The 20,607-nt window shown below is 43.9% G+C and overlaps 1 protein-coding gene across 4 annotated transcripts in view; it reads right to left on the bottom strand.

The window, feature by feature from the left end:
* Positions 1-20,607, bottom strand: part of LOC111867348 (putative protein kinase C delta type homolog) — a 182,263-nt gene that overhangs the window by 74,489 nt on the left and 87,167 nt on the right. For all 4 annotated transcript variants that reach the window (XM_023857125.2, XM_023857124.2, XM_033752650.1 and 1 more), the window contains one exon: positions 14,355-14,484. In XM_023857125.2, the coding sequence (XP_023712893.1) occupies positions 14,355-14,484 (130 nt within the window). The remainder of the gene's footprint in view (positions 1-14,354; positions 14,485-20,607) is intronic.

Below are 20,607 nucleotides of genomic sequence, written 5' to 3'. Positions count from 1 at the left end.
GTCTGCATAGCGATGGGCTATGGCGTGAACGGCCGAGGTTCGATTCCCGGGAGAGACAAGACATTTTTCTCTATTCCGCAGTTTAGACAGGCTGAGTTGCACCCGCGTTCTTAACCAACGTTTACCGGGGGCTCTTTCCAAGGAGGTAAATGTCCGGGGCATGAAGTGCGAAGATCAAGAATGTTGGAGTTATACCTCCACTCCACCACACGTCTTCGTGGAGTGGTGTTTAATTAATTAAGCACAAGGAAAATTTTACCTTACCTATAGTAAAAATATTCACAGCCGATCACAGTGGCCGAGCGGTCTAAGGTATGAATTGTTTTTGCCCTCTCGAAAGCTGGGAACGGAGGTTCGAATACCACTCAAGGCATGGATATTTCTTTGCGTTGATTCTGTGTTTGTTGTTCTGTGTATAGGTCGAGGCCTTGCGACGGGCTGATCCCATTTTCAAGGAATCCTACTGATTGTATACAGGATCAAGAAACTGAAAGAGGCCAAGGCCCAGAGAAGGGCTGTAGAGCCATAATAATTATATACGAATCTTATAATATCGTTAAAATGTAGAAATCTGCGAAAAAATTCGAGTTCTCCGAAATTCTGAATAGGGGAGTCAGAACATCTGTCCGTCAAGATGGCGCTTTCTGAACCAGACCCGAGTGATTCATCAGTTATTTAACTCATACAATTGAAGTTGCCTTACGTAACATCCGCCTACGTAAGCTTTCTGCTCGATTTTCGAAGCCAAGCCAAATTGGCGAGTTACTACGCAATTTTCCTTTGTGGCATGGATAGTGAAAGCATAACCTGCGAGGATGTACAGGTAACTATTTCCGGTTCTTATACGCTGGAAAATATTGGTCCGCAGCCCGTCTGTCAGGGGTAAAAAAAAAAAAGAAGTAAAAGTAAAGCTATCCCTGTACCAGGCCGTGAAGGCCCATAGGGTTGTGAGACGTTGAGGGTCCCACATTATCTAGACAATCGGCTCAAAGATGGCGGTAAGCTTGTCAGCCTTACGCGGCGGCCGCGCTTTACTCCCCAGGAAAATTATTTATCTAGTCCCTGGTACTTATTTCTGTTAGAGGCTGAGTGAACCTCAGGGCCATAGTGCGGCCGGAAGGATTAGGTCAATTGAAAAAAATCCAATGACCTCATCGGTATTGGAACCCGCGACCTTCCAACATGTAGCATAGTGTTAACATTATGGAATTCATTTGCCGAAGACGGATATGGCCGTTGATAACAATTCAGTAAGAAAGGGTAAAGTTGATCCTGTGCTTAAATAATTAACCGCCATGCCATGAGGAGGAGCCGGGATAGTTAGTCGGTATAGCGAATGGATACGGGCTGGACGACCGAGAGGTCGGAGTTAGAATCCCGGTAGGGTCAAGAATTCTCTCTTCTTTACGTCGTCCAGACCGGCTCTGTGGTCCACCCAACCTCCTACCCAATAATTACTGGGAGCTCTTACCCGGGAGTAAAGCGGCCGGGGCGTGAAGCTGACCACTCGCCTCCAAATAGTGCCGAGGTCAAGAAAATGTGGATCTATACATCCAGTCCCCCATACGCCTTCATGACGTAGTGCTTAATTACTTAAGCACAGGGACAATTTTACCTTCACCTTTTTTACGATGCCGTGAAGACATCGGCACTAGACGGAGGTGAGCTGTCAGCCTCACACTCTGGATGCTTTATCGCCAGTACCCACTGGATGGGAAGCTGGGTTGGCCCCAGAACCGGTCTGGACGATATGGAGAACAGAAAAACCTTACCCCTGCCGGGAATCGAACCTCAGCCGTCCAAGCATGTAGCCCTTTGCTATACCAACTGAGGTATCCCGGCTCCCAATAACAATTCTCGAAGTCTCTTTACTTCACCTCAATATTAGTGATAGGTGACAATAGGCTATAAACTCGCTTCATTTTCTAGGATTATTCACGACGTCCCATCAGTGAAAAAGCCAAATAAATTTAAAATAACATAACTCCACTGGGTTTAGGGATCTTGCAACGGTACCTATTAAGAGTACAAACTTGTGGAAAGGGATACCTTACAGTCCGCCGAAAGATCATTCATATTACACGGCGTCACAGCTCACAAATTAATACTGTCACGTGCCGGGAGTGTGAGTGACCTATAAATAGGGGGTTCGGATTGGACTGGATGATTGGATTTATTGTGCCTTATACATTCATACAGTTCAGGACTACAGGCAATTATAGCACTACCAATATTTCCACACTTTACAGTTCATCACTACACAAGACTAGGACTCACAGATTTTACTAGCCGTATCCTGGAAACGGATTTCTAACAGTCTCATTGAAAATTCAAATCACACATGAAGTCTTCTTTGCACTGCCCAACTCCTTTCTTGCCATTATTCTGCAACTGCCAATTCCGGAGACTCGCCGCAATTCTGCTTCAAAGCTCATGCCCTGGCAGGCTGGCGTCTCGAAACTCGACTCTTCAGTAGACGACCTCAACTGAGTTCTGCTTTATAAACATTCTGCATGGACCACGCAGAAAACACAGCCTCTCTATTGTCAGGAAGATGAGTTTAGAGCGCCGCTGCGTAGCTACGGAAGTTGCTCCATTGTTGCCGCGGTAATGTGTGAAACGAAGAGTTTCACGGATGCCCTATGCTCCAAGTGGGAGCAACAGGAATGGATAGACAGACAGATAAACAGATAAGTTCTAAGAATATGCGAACCAGGCAAGAAGACAGCAAGCAGTAATGTTTTAAACGTAAGCCTTGTAAAGAAGAACATATTCGAATCTCGGTATCCTTGCAGGTAAACGGCACTTTTTATTGTAACCTTGTCAGGAAAGACTATTTATGCATGCTGCATTGTCGGGAAACAACATTTATGATTGCAGTTATCTGTTTGGAACTCAGACCCTCAACAACGAAGAAGCTCTCTATCCAGTCCAGCCATTGCTTTTCATCTCTCACCAGCATTCACAATAACTCTTTCTCTGTCAAAAGTGACAGGATCCCTGTGACGTCTTTCACTGTGTGGGTCCCCTCAACACAACCTTCAGGTTACAGGAAAGCACTCAGACAATCTCCATCGCACAAGAGTCTGGCGCTACTTCAACTGCAGTTTACAATTGCTCGTTCATAAACCATGAAGTGATCATTTGTTTCGACGTTTCATTTTCTTGCTTTCTTCCTGAAACATCCAATGGTCTACTTAAATTACGCTGTTTCAAATGTACACTGAATAAACCTACGATAGTCCGGCTACAGTTAATCCAAATGTCGGACAATCCGGATCGAAATACGAAAGTGCTGTCCACAGATGAACACACATGGCACACAGGAAGGCAGATGAGTCACTTATCTGTTCAGACAAAACTTCACAATTTCTTCAAACCTGCATTATTACGTTCCAAAACAAGTACATCTTCTGACTCTTCTGTCGATGAATAAACCTACTGTCTTTTTACGGTTTTAAATAAAGATTCTACAGTGATGTTTTCTACTTGTTTTCATCGGCACTATCCTTGTAAGAGGCCGTGGAGGACAATCAGTTTGTGAGACGTTGAGGCTCCCACATTTTGTAGAAAATCTGCTTACAGATAGGTGATGCGCGCCGAACGGAGATTCCTGGTACTCATTTCTGGTAGAGACTGAGTCGACCCCAGGGCCATAGTGGGGCTGGAAGGATTAGGTCAACTGAAAAATGCAGCGACATCGAATCGAACCCGCGACCTTCCGGCTTGTAGCACAGTGCCTAAATCAACTAAATTACCGCGTGCCCTTTATCAGCACTATACCATTAAATTTTCCATTTATATGTTTTAGATCTTTCTGTCTTTTAGGGCTACCATTTGCTTCACTATTCTGAATTATCGCCTAATCTTGACGACCCCCCCCCCCACAATTAATCCGGATTAGCGAGGGACTGCTTTATTGCGTCGTGTGGCACTGTACGGCCAATGTGGAGGATGCTGAAAGAACAGATTATGTGCCCAGAACTGAGGAAGAACATGAAAGTCCTAGTCTTCGTAGCAGGAGTCGAAGCTGGGGTACACAGAATACGAAGCGGAAGTAGCAAAGGAATTACACGCTGCCAATTCGTCCAGCGCTATTTTTATCTTAGTTTGAGGCGAGTTCACAGCGCCGCGGAGTTCACACCAGGGGCAGCTACATCCGAATGTACACGTAAACCAATGCCAGAACCGCTAGACGAAATGTGACGAAACCTGATATCGGATAACGTTATGAAAACTGCCGAGCCATTTAAATCCTCGATAAGATTGAACAACTGTAGCGACCGCTTTACATTAAGACCTAAATATATTTATGTAACTTGAGCACAAATTGATATAAATATTTATGGAGGCACGAGGTAGTGTACTTGGTTGAGGCAGTACGCTACAAGCCGGAGGGTCGTGGGTTCGACTCCCGATGGAGTGGATTTCTTTTTTTCAATTTACCTAATCCTTCCATCAGCACTACGGCCCTCGGGCCGACTCAGACTCCAACAGAAATGAGCACTAAGAATCTTTCTGGGAGATAATTGGCGGTCGGCGCGTAAGGCTGAGAACCTCACCTATCTGTAAGCCGATTTTCTAGAAAATGTGGGAGCCTCTTTTACCTTTTACTTTCTTAACAAACGTTATTAGAGGAATGTCCAGTATGTGTTTTCTGTTAAGTCTCAGCGTTTTCTGATAATTCAAGGGGAAACTACGTGCAGACTCGTGAACCAGAAATTTCGAAAATCAACACTGGCTCCCTAAAACACACTTCACATTCATAAAAAATAAAATAAACATGGGAAGTCCTTATTGTGTTTCACTGGGCTGACATCAGATTCATTTTGTTGTTCTCTCTTCCAATAAATATGAGGCTGGAGGAAACAGCATAATGACGAGCTTCATAATTTGTAATCTTCGCCAATAAAATTGAAATAATTAAAGTCAAGGAGGATGAGATAGGCACTACATGTAGAACGTAATGGGGAGAAGAGGAAAGTATATAGGGCTTTGGCCTGAAAGCCAGAAGGAGAGAATCACTAGGAAAATCAAGATATAGATGGAAGAATATCACAAAAATAATACAGCTATCCCTGTAACAGCCCGTGAAGGCCATTGGGTTGTGAGACGCCGAGGCTCCCACTTTTTTAGACAATCAGCTCATAGATGGCGGTGAGGTTAAGTAAAGCTATCGCTGTAACAGCCCGTGAAGGTCCATAGGGTTGTGAGACGTCGAGGCTCTCACATTTTCTAGAAAAGTGGCTCACAGATGGCGGTGAGGTTAAGTAAAGCTATCTCTGCAACAGGCCGTGAACGCCCATAGGGTTGTGAGGTGTTGAGGCTCTCACATTTTCTAGAAAATCGGCTCACAGATGGCGGTGAGGTTAAGTAAAGCTATCTCTGCAACAGGCCGTGAACGCCCATAGGGTTGTGAGGCGTCGAGGCTCTCACATTTTCTAGAAAATCGGCTCACAGATGGCGGGGAGGTTAAGTAAAGCTATCGCTGTAACAGCCCGTGAAGGCCCATAAGGTTGTGAGACGTCGAGGCTCCCACATTTTCCAGACAATCGGCTCACAGATGGCGGTGAGGTTACGTAAAGCTATCCCTGTAACAGGCCGTGAAGGTCCATAGGGTTGTGAGACGTCGAGGCTCCCACATGTTCCAGACAATCGGCTCACAGATGGCGGTGAGGTTACGTAAAGCTATCCCTGTAACAGGCCGTGAAGGTCCATAGGGTTGTGAGACGTCGAGGCTCCTACACTTTGCAGACAATCGGCTCATAGATGGCGGTGAGGTTAAGTAGAGCTATCCCTGCAACAGGCCGTGAAGGCCCATAGGGTTGTGAGGCGTCGAGGCTCCCACATGTTCTAGGCAATCGTCTCACAGATGGCGGTGAGGTTAAGTAAAGCTATCGCTGTAACAAGCCGTGAAGGTCCATAGGGTTGTGAGACGTCGAGGCTCCCCACATTCTCTAGACAGTCGGCTCACAGATAGCGGTGAGGTTGTCAGCCTCACGCGTCGGCCGGCCTTTACCCCCCAGGAGGATTCCTGGTACTCATTTCTGTTAGTGGTTGAGTCGACCCCCAGGGCCTTCGTGTGGCTAGAAATGAATAAGATATACTACTGAACTCTGTCGCCATATTCATTTGCGCTTCCTTAAAACTGGCCCGAATACAACTGTATATGGCCTACTAAATTTTTAGAGATTAGCCATGTCCTGTTTTTATTTAAAAAGTTTCCGAGACTGGACTATGTGTCCGTCCTCACGTAAAAGCCCTACATAGCTCCACTATTCCTAACCTCGACACTAGACGGATGTGAGAGATCAGCTTCGTAAAGGCCTCTCCCCCCAACACTTAACCCCTAGGCTAGGGCCCCCGATGCCCATTCGGTAGGGCAGTATGAATTATAAAATCCTCTTCATTAAGTTATTTTCTCAATCCTCCCGCTGTAACCTCTCTCTCTCTATAACTTTATGGGCTCCCTTGGAGGCACGACAAATATCCAGACGATATTCGACCTCGTCCCACGTTACTTGAAGCATGTTTGGTGTTACCGTAGCCACAGCGTTCCTTATGCAGGCTTTCAGGTGTTGAAGGTCGTTGATCTTAACCTGGTAGACAATGTTCTTCACACAACCCCACAAGAAAATATCCACTGGGGTCAAATTTGGTGACCTTGGAGGCCAAGCAATTGGTTCACTTCTGTCCAGGTGATTCTTAACATGTTGGCAGAAATATGGCGGCGCATGCGCGTAAGCCGAGCATGAGAAAAATGTTCACAGTTTTCCTTTCCGATAACAGAAACCGGATATGTGTATGACAGTTTCCGAGATATAATTTTTTTTAATTTCGATAAAGGAAAGGCACTTAAGATTGCGCAGCCTCTAAGTTTGCGAAGTGGCATTTTCTTGTAGTTGGCAGCACTGCTGTCTGGCGACATTCTGTCGAGAGACGAAGCTCGTGAGGTACTCTTGAACGGTGTGAAGAACTTTCCTGAACGTGGTTTAATAAAGATTTATCAGGTAAGAATAACAATTCATCAATCTTGATATAAATCTAAATATTGAGAAGGCCAGCTTTCTTGCAAACTTTAATAATATTTTCTTGGATAAAATATTCCTGTTGCAAGGGGAACACATACCCTAAGATGTGAGCTACTCGCTGTTTGCCTGCGCGAAGGCGTCTGCCAGCTTTGGCCAAAAGGTGGAACTTACATAGAAGCCTGTAAGACTGCGCGCTTGTGCGCGATCTTAGAAGCAAAATTTCGCTTCGTAGAAAAGGTTTCAAACTGGGATGTTCTTTCTTACAGACGTCTGTTCAAGCGCATTATGAGTTCAACATATTCCAGGGAATGTGACCGGAAAGTGATATTTACTCACGAAATCTAGACGAAACTAGAAGCAGAATTGAAAACTGTGAAAGTCAAAGAAAAGTAGCTGCTTCACTGGGAACGAAAGAATCCACTTTGAGAAACAGACTGAAATTGGTAAATGAGCACTATTAATTAAATAAGTAATTTAATATTTTATTTATTTCTTGTTAATCATTTATTTATTTATGTTATACTACATTTTGACTAAAGTCTACAATATTTACCATCTGAGTAAATTATATAATTTATTCTTGCTTTAACTTACAGGGAACTGTACCAATTCCTTGTGTCTACTCCTGAGCAGGAACGGCAACTGGCAGACCATTTGACGGAGCTAGACAAGAGTCTATGGCATTACCAGGAAACTGCTTATGAGTTTAGCGCACGAGTTTGCCGACAAGAACAAAATTGAACACAGGTTCAACAGGACTGTGAGATTAGAGGGAAAGAACTGGGTATTGGCCTTTTGCAAGGGGTGAAATCTAACGTTACGCACTCCAGAGAAATGTAGTCTAGGGAGAGCAATTGGATTCAACAAAATCCAATGTGAGCGATTTCACAATAATTTGGTCAGTGTGTGTGCTGAGAAAAAGTTTCCAGTTCACCGTAAATTCAATGTGGACGAGTCTGGTATCTCGACAGTACCCAATCGTGTCCTAAAGGCAATATCCCAAAAGGGAAAGAAAACCGTCTGCAAAGAGACATCAGGCGAGAGGGCAGACAGTAACTGTAGCGTGCTGCATATTTGTTCCTCCAGCTATGATTTTCGCAAGAAAACGGATGAAACCAGAGCTGTTCACAAATGCCCCTGAAGGAACATTGCCAATGATTTCTGACACTGGTTTTATCAATACTGAACTTTTCGTAGCGTGGCTAAACATTTCAGCAGCTTCGTGAAACCAACGAAAGAAGATCCAGGTTTCTTCTGGACAAGCACATCGCACATTGCAATATTCAAGCTGTTCTCTTCTGTAGGGAACATCATATAACTCTTCTGTCTTTACCACCGCATGCAAGGAACAGGCTTCAGCTTTTAGGCCTCTGAAGGAAGCCTACGCCCAAGAGGCTGACAGGTGGCTAGTGAAACATCCGGACACTGCAATTGCTTAGACCAACGTTGCCAGAATCTTTAGATCAGCCTACGAGAGGGTGGCAAAGATGAAAATGGTAGACCGTGCATTCGAGACAACGGGAATTCATCCAGTTAACAGGAATGTCTTCTCAGATGAAGACTGTGCACCCTCAGAAGTGATATTCTGCCCCGGTGTGCAGGAGCATCAAGCCACTGCAGAAGACAATAACGTTTCAGTGAACAATGAAAATGGTAATGAAGTGTTCTTAACAGTTCAGCCTGCGATAGTTGCTGAGCACCAAGTGTTACCTGCTATGATCTCACCATTACCGAAGGCAGCGCAGACGAAGAAGCGGAAGAGAACCTCTAAAATGTCTGAAGTTTTATCTTCCTCTCCATATACACGTAAGAACGCTCTTCTAGCAACGAGAAGAGAGCCAAGCAATAACAAACAAGGCAGCAAAACCCTTCAGTAGCGTCAACTTGTTCTGCAGCTGTAGAAGATACTGAGGACTGGGAGCAGTGTAGTGGGTGGCATGAAGACTGTTCAAACTACGAAGGCTTCGGACCCTTCAAATGCGACGTACGAGTATGCTAACGTGCATTCTTAAGGAACATGTTGCAGATCCCTACCGCCGCTACACCAAACTGCTGGGTCAATTCATTGAAAGCAAATATGTACTAAAACAGTGAGAATGGAACGGAAGTTCTCAGTAGCCCTGAGACTACCTACTTGCACCGGTTGTGGTTACACGGAGCAGAGATTGTCGGTGTGTGTACTTATTTGGTTAGAGGCGCGTCAGGCTCGGGAGCTATGTGCGCATGCCCGCCGAATTCCGAATCCCGCCTCCAATCTTCACACTCAATTAATCCAGTAACCAACAAATATTTCCTCCTGGCAGACAGTGGCAAAGTTATAGAATTCTGGAGTCTATCGATCGTTTAAAACGAACACAAATTTTCAGATTCAACTACTAAGCGACATTAAACGCTCTAAATGACACTAGTAAGCATAAGCAGAGAAAACTAAGCGTACGTTGGTGTCTGGTCACCAGAATTCACAGCAAAATCATAACACAGACAGAACAAATGGATCCTTTGAGAGTGCCACAGTTCAAATATTTTGGAAGCATTTCTATGCGAGAATTCCTTCCCGGCATTCCTCGGGAAATGTTTTTGTTTTTCCGAATCCCGAGAAAAATCAGTCGAAAAATCGGGAAGCGGGAAAAATTGTTGCAGCGTNCAATTAATCCAGTAACCAACAAATATTTCCTCCTGGCAGACAGTGGCAAAGTTATAGAATTCTGGAGTCTATCGATCGTTTAAAACGAACACAAATTTTCAGATTCAACTACTAAGCGACATTAAACGCTCTAAATGACACTAGTAAGCATAAGCAGAGAAAACTAAGCGTACGTTGGTGTCTGGTCACCAGAATTCACAGCAAAATCATAACACAGACAGAACAAATGGATCCTTTGAGAGTGCCACAGTTCAAATATTTTGGAAGCATTTCTATGCGAGAATTCCTTCCCGGCATTCCTCGGGAAATGTTTTTGTTTTTCCGAATCCCGAGAAAAATCAGTCGAAAAATCGGGAAGCGGGAAAAATTGTTGCAGCGTGTAGACACGTTACTAGGTGACGACCACGGAACAAGTTCCCACGGCAACAATAGAAGAAGTGCTGGAAACGGCGTTTTCTACGCTGTCCGCGCCAAGAGGTTCGATTACTTTCACCGTATCCCTGCGAGTCGTAAGAGGCGATGAAAAAGGACCCCAGTGCCTGGGGGTATAACAGGGCCACTGTGTTCATGGGGGATAATAATATGGAACCTGGTCCTCCAGGTTGGGGTTCCCGAAACCAAGACAGTAAAATGTGGTCTTGAGTCCCGCAGGACCCTGACTTGAGAATGACTGCGCTGTCCGGGGCCAGCAACAATTTTAAACGACAGACCCATCCTCTTGTCAGAGAGGATGTTACATAAGGACTACTACCGCAAGATTTCAGTTGGAAAAAATATATATACTGACTGCGAGTTTCAAGGGACTTTCGCCAAGAAGAACTGATTGGTGGTAAACCGTCAGTCGTAAAGTAACTCTGACTCTGAGTCAGTAAGGGAGTCTGTAAAGCGAAGACCAGGTGGTTGGTGAGAAATGATCGCCAGCCAGGGAGTCAGTTGGAGCAACGAGGTCAGCTGTGAGACATTTACCATATGGCGATGGCGGGAGCGCGGAAGCTGAAGAATCTCCACTGTTAGAAGCCGTTACCAGGCAACGACTAGTTGAGAGTGTAATATACTGAGGACACTAGACTGTGTATCTGTGATCTTTAAAGTGTAGTCATGAGGCGTGAGTGTATAAGTGGTCAAAAAGTCACGTCACCAAATCCAAACCCCTTCTATAATCACTCTCCATACACGTGGCAGTATTATAATTCTCCTGCGAGAATTAATGTCGAAAGCAAGGGTAGGAAATGCTGACGCGCGGAGCCGAAGGTTGCGGTCGACATCTAACAACCTTATCGGCCTTCACGTCCCGTTACAGGGATACCTTTACTTAACCTCACCGCCATCTGTGAGCTGGTTGTCTAGAAAATGTGGGAGCTTCGACGTTTCACAACCCTATGGGCCTTCACGGCCTGTAACAGGGATAATTTTACTTAACCTCACCGCCATCTGTGAGCTGGTTGTCTAGAAAATGTGGGAGCCTCGACCAACCTTATGGACCTCCACGGCCTGTAACAGGGATAATTTTACTTAACCTTACCGCCATCTGTGAGCTGGATGTCTAGAAAATTATGTGAGCCTCGACGTCTCAAAACCCTATGGGACTCAGTGGCCTGTCACAGGGATACCTTTATCTTTTTTTTTAATTGAACTTCAGAACTTGACTATACAGAGAGAGCATCTAACAGAAAGCAAGGGATAACACTCTGCATGTTGGCAGCAGTGACGGCCCACAAAGTCTTTTGGGCCAGAAATGAGAAATATGTGCATATGACGACTGGCTTAATTCGCATATTTGTGGCTTTGTAATCATACCGATATTTTTGTTTCGTGAAATTTGAATCACTGACGTGAACTGGAATAATTTGGTGCGGGTTGGGATGGCTTGGTGTACGTTGGCGTTGGTGTGAAGTGGGTTTCCATACAAGCCTACTGCGCATCCAGGTGCGCATTCTACAGAACTCTAAATGACACCGTCTCGTCCATTTCAGAATTTCAAACATTTACGAATGTAGAAAATTAATCCATGGTATTTGTAATGGCCGTCTTGTAGTGCACTCAATTTCATACGTCACTTCTTACTACATGTTTCGGCAACATAGTGCCATCTTCAGGTTCGTTATTTACGCTAAGCTATTACATTGTTTGCCATCTTGTGTCTTTCATAAAATTATTTAGAAAGTACATTATTCGTCAACTATAATAAAATTTATATATACTAAAACTTGTTAAGATTATTCGTCTATATGTCTTAATTCAAACTCGCGTATATCATGGATGAAAATCAGTGCAACAGGACGCTAAAATACAACAGCAGAAAATTAATTCAATCATTTTTAGGCGTTTCCTAGTTCCAAATTCTTAATACATTTTCTAAGATTAATTATTAAAAACTGTTTATTATAAACTTTAGAAAATACGCTAACATTCTAAAACCAAAAGTTACCTTAATAGACTCAAGATCACGTTTGAGCCCACAAGATACGATTATATGTCCTATATACGACTGAGGAAAACCATTTTATCAGTAAGTGTCAGTGTTCTGCTTATCATAATAATAAATCATTATCATCATTAGTAACCCCCTCCCCTTTTTGGGCCACAGCCTTCCTTAGAATCGTCTTCAATTAGACAATCCAGTTTTCCCTTCTTCAGGCTGCACATTCTGCTTATTTCCGAAAGTACACGCGGCGCTGTGATTTCCGAATGAAGAACATTTCGACATTGTCCGTGGTCCTGATTTTGTTCCATCACAGCGTTGGTATACTGAATACTTCCCTTATCAGGTGTAGTGGAGGAGATTGTCTCACTCACTGGATCAATTGGTTTCCGAAATAGTGAGTTAAAAAACTCAAAACAATGGACAGTGTCCAAACTAGTAGTCATGGTTATTGTTACACCATTCCGTCAGACGCATTTAAACTCAGCACAAATCATCATAACTCAAACTGCTGTCTGCAATGCTTGCCGAGTCACTTCCACATAATGCATGGAATTACAGACTCATTTTGGGTGGGATTTCGCTGTGGCTTAAAGAGAAAACAAATAAGTTAAATTTCTTCCCACCTTACGCCTCTTTCTACAGTTTGAAATTAATTAAAATTCATACCTTCATAAAGAAAATTTATAGCTGCACTTTGAAACACTGTATTTCTTTAACGATCAAGATTCTTTTATTAAAGTACCATCCATCCCCCCCCCCACACACACACACACACACACACACCTACCTACCCACGGCTCTGCAGCCCATGTGGACCTTGGCCGCTTTTTCAGTTCATTACTCTGCACACAGTAAGTAGGACTCCCTGGACGGGGATCAGTCTTTCGCAAGAGAATTAAAATGTAAAATTAAAATGTAGGATTTCAGTTTCTCACCAAGGAGATTATGGTGAATTCTGTTTTCTAGGTTATAATGTCACGTAGTCCATTGAAAGTGAACCAACATTTCGAAGGAATATGTCTCCTCCGAAACGTCGGTTGACTTTCAACGGACCACATGGCGTTATTTCAGAAGATGGAAATTTTCAGGAATTGAAATATTTTCTATTTAGCATATTTTCTTCCCAGTCATGTAACATGACAGGTTTCCTAATTTATCCAATTACTAGTTCAGAATTCTACAAACATTAATCATATAATAAATAGCAAAAATTAAACGCAAAGTACTAAATATGTCGACAGGGCAATGTTCTTATATTTGATTTAGGTTATCGCGTATATTACTGAAAGAGTTCAGATCAGCCTGTCGTCTGCTTCTTCCAGTTTACCGCTTTATGAAGACAATGTTCTCCCGAAACGTCGGTTTCTCTCCGAATTATACTGCTCTACAACCCAGGCGACCACATCCTTCATAATCACCGCTGACAGAACATCACTTCGGGTTTCAAGAACGTAACTCAGATCTTCCGTCCAAGGAATCCTACCAATTGTCTTCAAGAACCGAAGTTTCAGAAGCTAATTCTGAACTGGTAGGGCTTAGAGGGCCTAAGCTGCAGGCTGAGAAGAAACTCCTTTAAGCAAGATCGGAAAGTTTGGCCAGCATCGAAAAACACGGACATTCCACGTGCGTTCTTCTGAATACTCCCGGGTCTTAAAGGTAAGGTAACAGTCCATGGAGGCCAGTAGGGTTGTGAGACGTCGAGGCTCCCAAATTTTCTCTAGACAGTCGGCTCATAGATGGCGGTAAGGCTGTCAGCCTTACGCCCCGGCCACTCTTTACCCCCAGAAAGATTCCTGGTACTCATTTCTGATAGAGGCTGAGTCGATCCCAGGGTCACAGTGCGCCTGGAAGGATTAGATCAATTTAAAAATCCAATGAACTCATCGGGAACCGAAGCCACGACCTTATGGTTTTTACGTAGAGCCTCAAACAACTACGCTACCGCGTGCACCCTGTGATTAACCATACTACTAAAAAAGTTAAAGCGATTTTTCATCTTTTGAAAAGAGTTCTTTGAACAGAATCGAGTTTACGTTAATGAAATAAAATTAACGGCGTTCCAAAGTGCAGTGATTTTCGTTATTTAATTACGTGTACAGGAATAATTAAGATATAAATTCTTGGCCATTAAAGTCATTATCAACTTACAAAAGAAATAATAAAGACAATCATGACTGAATGAAGGAGGGTGATCTGTGCCAGACGCCAGCAGTTTGAGCATTTTTGTCATCACACATAAACATACGGGACTTACCTTCGCACTTGAGACCCTGCCGGAACAGACCGTAAAGGAGTGAACCACAGTGGTCGCAGAAAGTAGGAGACATGAAATTGTGCACCTTGAAGCGATGTGGCACGTCTATCTTGAACCTCTCCCGCAAATACTGCAACAGTAATTTGTGTTTGAGAGGATGAAAGGCCAAAATGTTCAGAAATTATGGGAAGACTTAATTCTTCTTGTTACGGCGGTGACAACTATTAAGATTTGATATTTTCAGGGATATGACGCCTTGTTGTCTGCAGAATACTCTGCTTACAGTTAGGTTCTTGCTTGCTTAGCATCCTCTTCTACACTGAAGACGGAGTCAGTATGTTCCTCGAATCTTTGGTAAATTTCCTACCACACTACATGACGTCATATCCCAAAAGACTCTTACACGGTTTATTTAATTNAAGAAACACTGTGTCTGGCCCCTGATGGTGTTCTATAAACTAAATTTGGCCCTCGAAATGTATTAGGTTGGCCAACGCTGATCTAGAGTACTATTCCAGAATTTGCCTACAAAAACTGAGTAAAAACCGTATTGTGCTAAGACACGAAATTTAACTAAGCACATGGCATGAATACTATCACGTGTATCAGTGATTAATAACGCGGGTTCTCGATTCGATGAACGGGTTTATTTATTCCTTATAATCACCAGTGATTACAAGTAATTATAGCGCTATTGCTAAATCTACATTTCATGATTCACTGTTACACATACCAGCCGTCTCCTGGTAACACAATCAAAACACAGGAACTATACACAGCAGCGCTCCTTCAACTAACTCTTAACTGCACTGCACTGCACTGCACTCTGTACTCTCAACTCGTCTTCTTGACACACGGTTTCTCAGCTGCGACTACTCGCAAACGACCTTTGTTTACCCCAATAAACCTTAGGCACGGACCACGCAGAAAGTACAGTTCTACTGTTGTGTAGCGCAGACCACNACACCATGAAGGCGTATGGGGGAGTGGATGTATAGACTCGACACTAGCTGGTGGTGAGTGGTTAGCTTCACGTTCCAGCACCCGGTAAGCACTGGATAGGGGTTGGAAACAGAGTTACATTTCTTTCAGGTAGAAACATGGAGATATTCGATTGATTTTGCCTTCAGTTACAAAATAAACACTGACAGATATTTTATGGATAGTCTTCTCTTCCTTCTTCAAGTGTATACGCCATTGACCTGTTTCCGACTTCAAGCGAACATGTCCTTGCATCTAGCTATGCACTGTCCGAGTTCACTATATTTTGGAGTCTACATCTTCGTTCTTAAAACGTAATCGTACCAGTTTCCTTTACGGCTTCCTATTCTCTCAGTTAAACTGAATACTTTTAATCCTGAACGTATGTCTGTACTTCGTTTCTGATCTAAGAGAATATACCCGGCGAATGGATGTGGGAACCACATTTTGGCTGACTCTTTTTCTTCTGTCTGATCGATATATTGTCCAGTAGAGGCACTGCCTTATAACATTTTAGTTTTGTGATCTGTAAGGATTTGGTCTAAATAAATATTACTAAATATTTTATTTCGATATTCTCCCCATACGTACATTACCTAGCAGTAAAAAAGGTAAGGCTAAAGTTGTCCCTGGCCGGTCACGGTAGCCGAGGGGTCTAGGGCATGTACTGTCTTCGCTCGCTTGGAAACCGGGATCGTGGGTTCGAATCCCACTCAGGGCATGGATGTTTAGTTTGAGTGTGTGTGTGTGTGTCTTTCTGTGTTTGTGTACAGGTAGAGGCCTTGCGACGAGCTGATCACCCGTCCAAGGAGTCCTACTGCATGTGTAAGATCTAGAAAAACCGAAGTGAACGGAGAAGTTCATGGAGGTAGGCCTAGGCCTACTGGGGCTGTAGTGCCAAAGGAAAAAAAATAAGTTGTCCCTGTGCTTAACTAATGATCATGCAGTGAAGACGTGTGGTGCAGTTACAGTTACACCATTTTATTATCTTGGTACTAAATGGAAGTGAATAGTCAGATTCACCCCCGGCGAAAGAGCCTTCGATACCCACTGGATTGGGGGGGAGGGGGGCTGGGTGGTCACCAGAGCCGGTCTGGATGTTATGAAGAAGAGAAATATCTCTTATCCTTGCCGGAAATCGAATCCCGGCCCTCCAGCACGTAGCCAGTCGCTATACTCGTACCAACCGATCTATCCCAGCTCTTCAAAAAAAAAAAAAAAAAACTCGAAAATGAAAATTTCAGTTTTGCCTCAAAGCTCAATACACAAGACTGTGATGTGTAGAGCTTTCATATCAGCACAGCAGAATTAACTAAAAAACGTAAGTTTTCTGTAGTTATCGAAACCTTACTGACTGAAACTAAATAATGGCTTCCGAAAGAAAAAGTCTGAGACTAGTACAAAAGAAACACAACATAACAAACATTTCTTCCGCGGAGAAGGTTATTTTTCGAAAACAATTTTTGCAATCCAGTTTTCTAGTCTTCTTGTTAATCACAGACTGGCATATAGCACCGGCTGCCAAGGTGCGTAGCTGCTAACTCCCTCGAGATCTTGACTTGTGGGTAAATGGCATCCATCGCCCCCCCCCCTGGCAGGGGCTGAGCGCGCCAAAACATGAATGCAAATTGCTTTGGTCAGTGACTCAAGACAACGGGTTCCGAAACGCCTGGGTCAGAACACTTTTAAGTACGTGAACTGAAAATGTGCCGAAGTAACAGCTGCTTGGTTCAAACTTCAGTCTCCACATTGGATATCCTGACAGATCTTCTTCGTTCTCCTCAGTCTCTCCAAGCAAATTACGGGATATTGCCTCGATCAGTCATTTATCGCTTCCTTCCAAACTCTTTTCAATTCAGCGTTAGTCAGTGACGTCACGCAGTCTCTGTACTTACATATCATTACGTGACCCATAAAACTGTGTTTATTTAACGTTGGTGTCACCAGCTGCTAACATTAGGGCAAATAATGAAACAGCACGTGGAACACAACGGTTTACATTCTTCACCAGTTGGAGGTGAGAGGTCAGTTTCACGCCGCGGCCGCTTTACAACCCCAGGTACCCACTGGATAGGAGGCAGGATGGACCCCAGAGCCGGTCAGGACGCTGTGGGCAGGACTCGAACATGGACAACCAGGCCGTCCAACTACACCAGCTGAGCTATCCCGACTCACCTAGTCTGCGGTATTGATCCAGCACTTTCTTTTCCGGGAGGAACTGAAGAGAAACACGCTCTAGAATAATAGGTACCCTAGCCAAGATCTAAATCGAGGACCTCCGGATGAAAGTCAGAAGCTTTATAGCTTGAAATCTTCTTGTCCGGTAGTTTGAAATTTGAACCCCCACCAAGCCACCAAAAAGACTTACTATGTAACCAGCCAAGTGCCGGGTAAGAAATGAGCTCCCCCACCCCCCAACTTAAAAGTGAGGAGCCTGGGCCGGGCTATGCAACACCTCAGGGCAGAGGGCTGATAGTGAGTATGGAGCAACAGTGCAATGATGATCAGAAGGGCCGTCATGTCACCCGGGACTGAACCTGGACCTGCAGCCTCTAGCTTCATGAGCCATAACATTGACCTAATGAGGTTAAATAATATTTTTAAAGAAATCGGCACAGTGGCCGTACGGTCTAAGGCATGAACTGTCTTCGCTCGCTCGAACGCTGGGATCGTGGGTTTGAATCCCACTGAAGGCATGTGTGTCTGTGTGCGTTTACTGTGTTATCCTGTGTGTAGTTAGCGGTCTTGCGACGGGTTGATCAATCGTCCAAGGTCCAACAAAGGACTGTAGAGTCATAATAATAATCTCTTTATAAGACGGTGACTAATGCATTGCACCGCGCCCTTCTTCTTCCTCTCCACTTCGTCCCNTATTATATTATTATTATTACGAAGAGGAAGGGCACAGCGCAATCGTTACTGGCTCTATTGTTGGTTCTCACGCTCCCCTAGATGGAGATGGGGTATCCAAGCTAGGAGGAGGAAGCTACACTCAGTCGTTGGCTTAGATAAAACCAGATACAATTTAATAACAAAATATAACAATACATAAATAACAAAAGACACATTTGACCAAGAAACAAAGACAAGCTCATTTAGACTAACAATTTCCCGTCGGCACCACTTGTGTCGACGCTAGAAATATCAAGACGTTAAGCCCTCCGGCCATACAAACGCCAAGTCTAAATTCCGAGACTAAAAACCAACCCAAAACCAATACGCTTNCTACATAAGGAGTTAGTGAAAATATAAGAGGCTTAAACTTGGCTGTGGTTAAGTTTACGCTTGTTCAAGAGACTAAGTTACCATTGTAGCATAAGATATGTAAGATAGGCATGATCTACTGTGCAAAGCCTGCACCACAGAGGACTTGTATACAGAGCAGAAGGAAAGTGTTTCAGTAACATGCTATATGTGCGATACGTACACTTGACGAAACACCAAGCATATCCATAAGAGACAAACCCATCTTCTCGTCAGAGAGGATGTTATTATTATTATTATTATTGGAGGGGGTGGGTTTCCCCATGCACCGCGACCAGTGGTCTATTGTACGTCCCTCTGTGATATTCTACCAGTCTCTATACCCTACCGACACTGCTGCGTGCCATCAGTCCCGACTCAGGCAGCGAGTTCGGCCTCTACTGGCTCAGCGGTATCTAGATGCTTCCCCCATCTACCAGAGGCGTTAGAGACTATTGTTGAGCGGGAAATGTCCTTATAATTTGGCTCAGAGGCCTCCTTGAGGCATGAGGTTCTTTTACGTGCCGTAAAGCTACGACACGGGACCCACGGCTTAAAGTCCCTCCCGGAGGACTTGTTCCCTGAATTTTTCCGCCCTTAAAAATTCCACGACCTCCGCCGGGTTTGAACCCGCGTACCTTGAGTCATGAGGTGGGAATGTTACCCTTAGACTATGGAGGCCGCTATAGAGGATGTTACATACGGACTATTATCGCAAGGGGTTACTTGAAAAAAACCTCTGGTAGTGGGTCTCAAGGGGTTTGGCTCCAAGATGAACTGATTGGCGGTAAACCGCCAGTCCTAAAGTAACTTCATCTTTGACTTTGAGTGGAGATGAGTTGAGATTTCGGCAGATGGCAGCCGGTTAGTTGAGCTCGAGAGCTGCAGTGAGATAGGCGACAGCCAGCGAGGACGCGAAGCCGTGAACACGAAGTTGACGGATCTACACTGTTGGAAGCCGTTACCAGACAACGACTGGTGAAGACACAGCAGACTGATAAGACAGCGAGTGCTGCAGTGAACTGCAGAGTGTGTGGATTAGCGATAGCGCTACAGTTACTTGTAGTTACGATCGGTAAGTGTTAAATAAATCCAATTATAAACCCAAACCCTTCTATGCTCAGACACAAGCGTGACAATGTGTACCATCTGCCTTCGGAACGAAATCTCTGCATTTTGCATACAGAGTGTATTTATGTATTTCGTATGTTTCTCGCAAAACATAGGCGTAATTTCTCTGCACAATATTAACCGGTTGTTCTTTCTTATGAATGTCTCTTATGTAAGAGGTGAAATACAGGTTTCAAAACTAGCATTCCAGTTGGCAGAGAAATACATCACGAAACACAAGCTTTAGTAAAGAAATATGAATTGCAGGGACACGAAGTAGTTCTGTGCGTTAATGCAATGTCACCCCGAATTGTCCTTTCGAAATCCAGTATCAGCATCACAGTTCGTGCCAAAAGATTTAATAAAAGCAAAGCGTAAGAATTCCTTAACTTGTGAGAGCGGCTTCGAAGCGGCTATTTAACGCTGATGCAGGCTGACGTTCGAGATTCAAATCGGTGTTTACGAGAACGACTGTCCTCTGCGATATGACGTAGTGTCGTCTGTTAGAAACGTTTCGGATGAACCTGTTGCCTCCATCTTCAGGGTAGAAGAGACGGGAAAGTCTCCTACCCCGGAGATGAAATAGGAAGGTTCCTCTGAAAAGTTGGTAATGATCCACCGTACTCGACACGATCACATACCACAAACAGTAATCTCCGTTAAACTTGATTCTCAGTAATTTGTAAGAAAATTGGAACACGGCTGTAGCAATAATAGGGAAATGTAAAGACTGTGGGGGAGGGGGAATGTTGGAGTTTACACCACATCCATTTCTTGCATAATGTGTCCAGAACATCTCTGAGAGTGCGTTATACCGGACTGAACAATCTTACGCAATAATTTATTCCTTTAAATGTTATTATTATTATTTATTATTATTATTATTATTATTATTAGAGGGGGTGGGTTTTCCCATGCA

This window comes from Cryptotermes secundus, unplaced genomic scaffold (genome assembly GCF_002891405.2).
Source record: "Cryptotermes secundus unplaced genomic scaffold, Csec_1.0 scaffold65, whole genome shotgun sequence".
Lineage (NCBI taxonomy): Eukaryota > Metazoa > Arthropoda > Insecta > Blattodea > Kalotermitidae > Cryptotermes > Cryptotermes secundus.
This window is presented reverse-complemented; position numbering and strand designations above follow the sequence as displayed.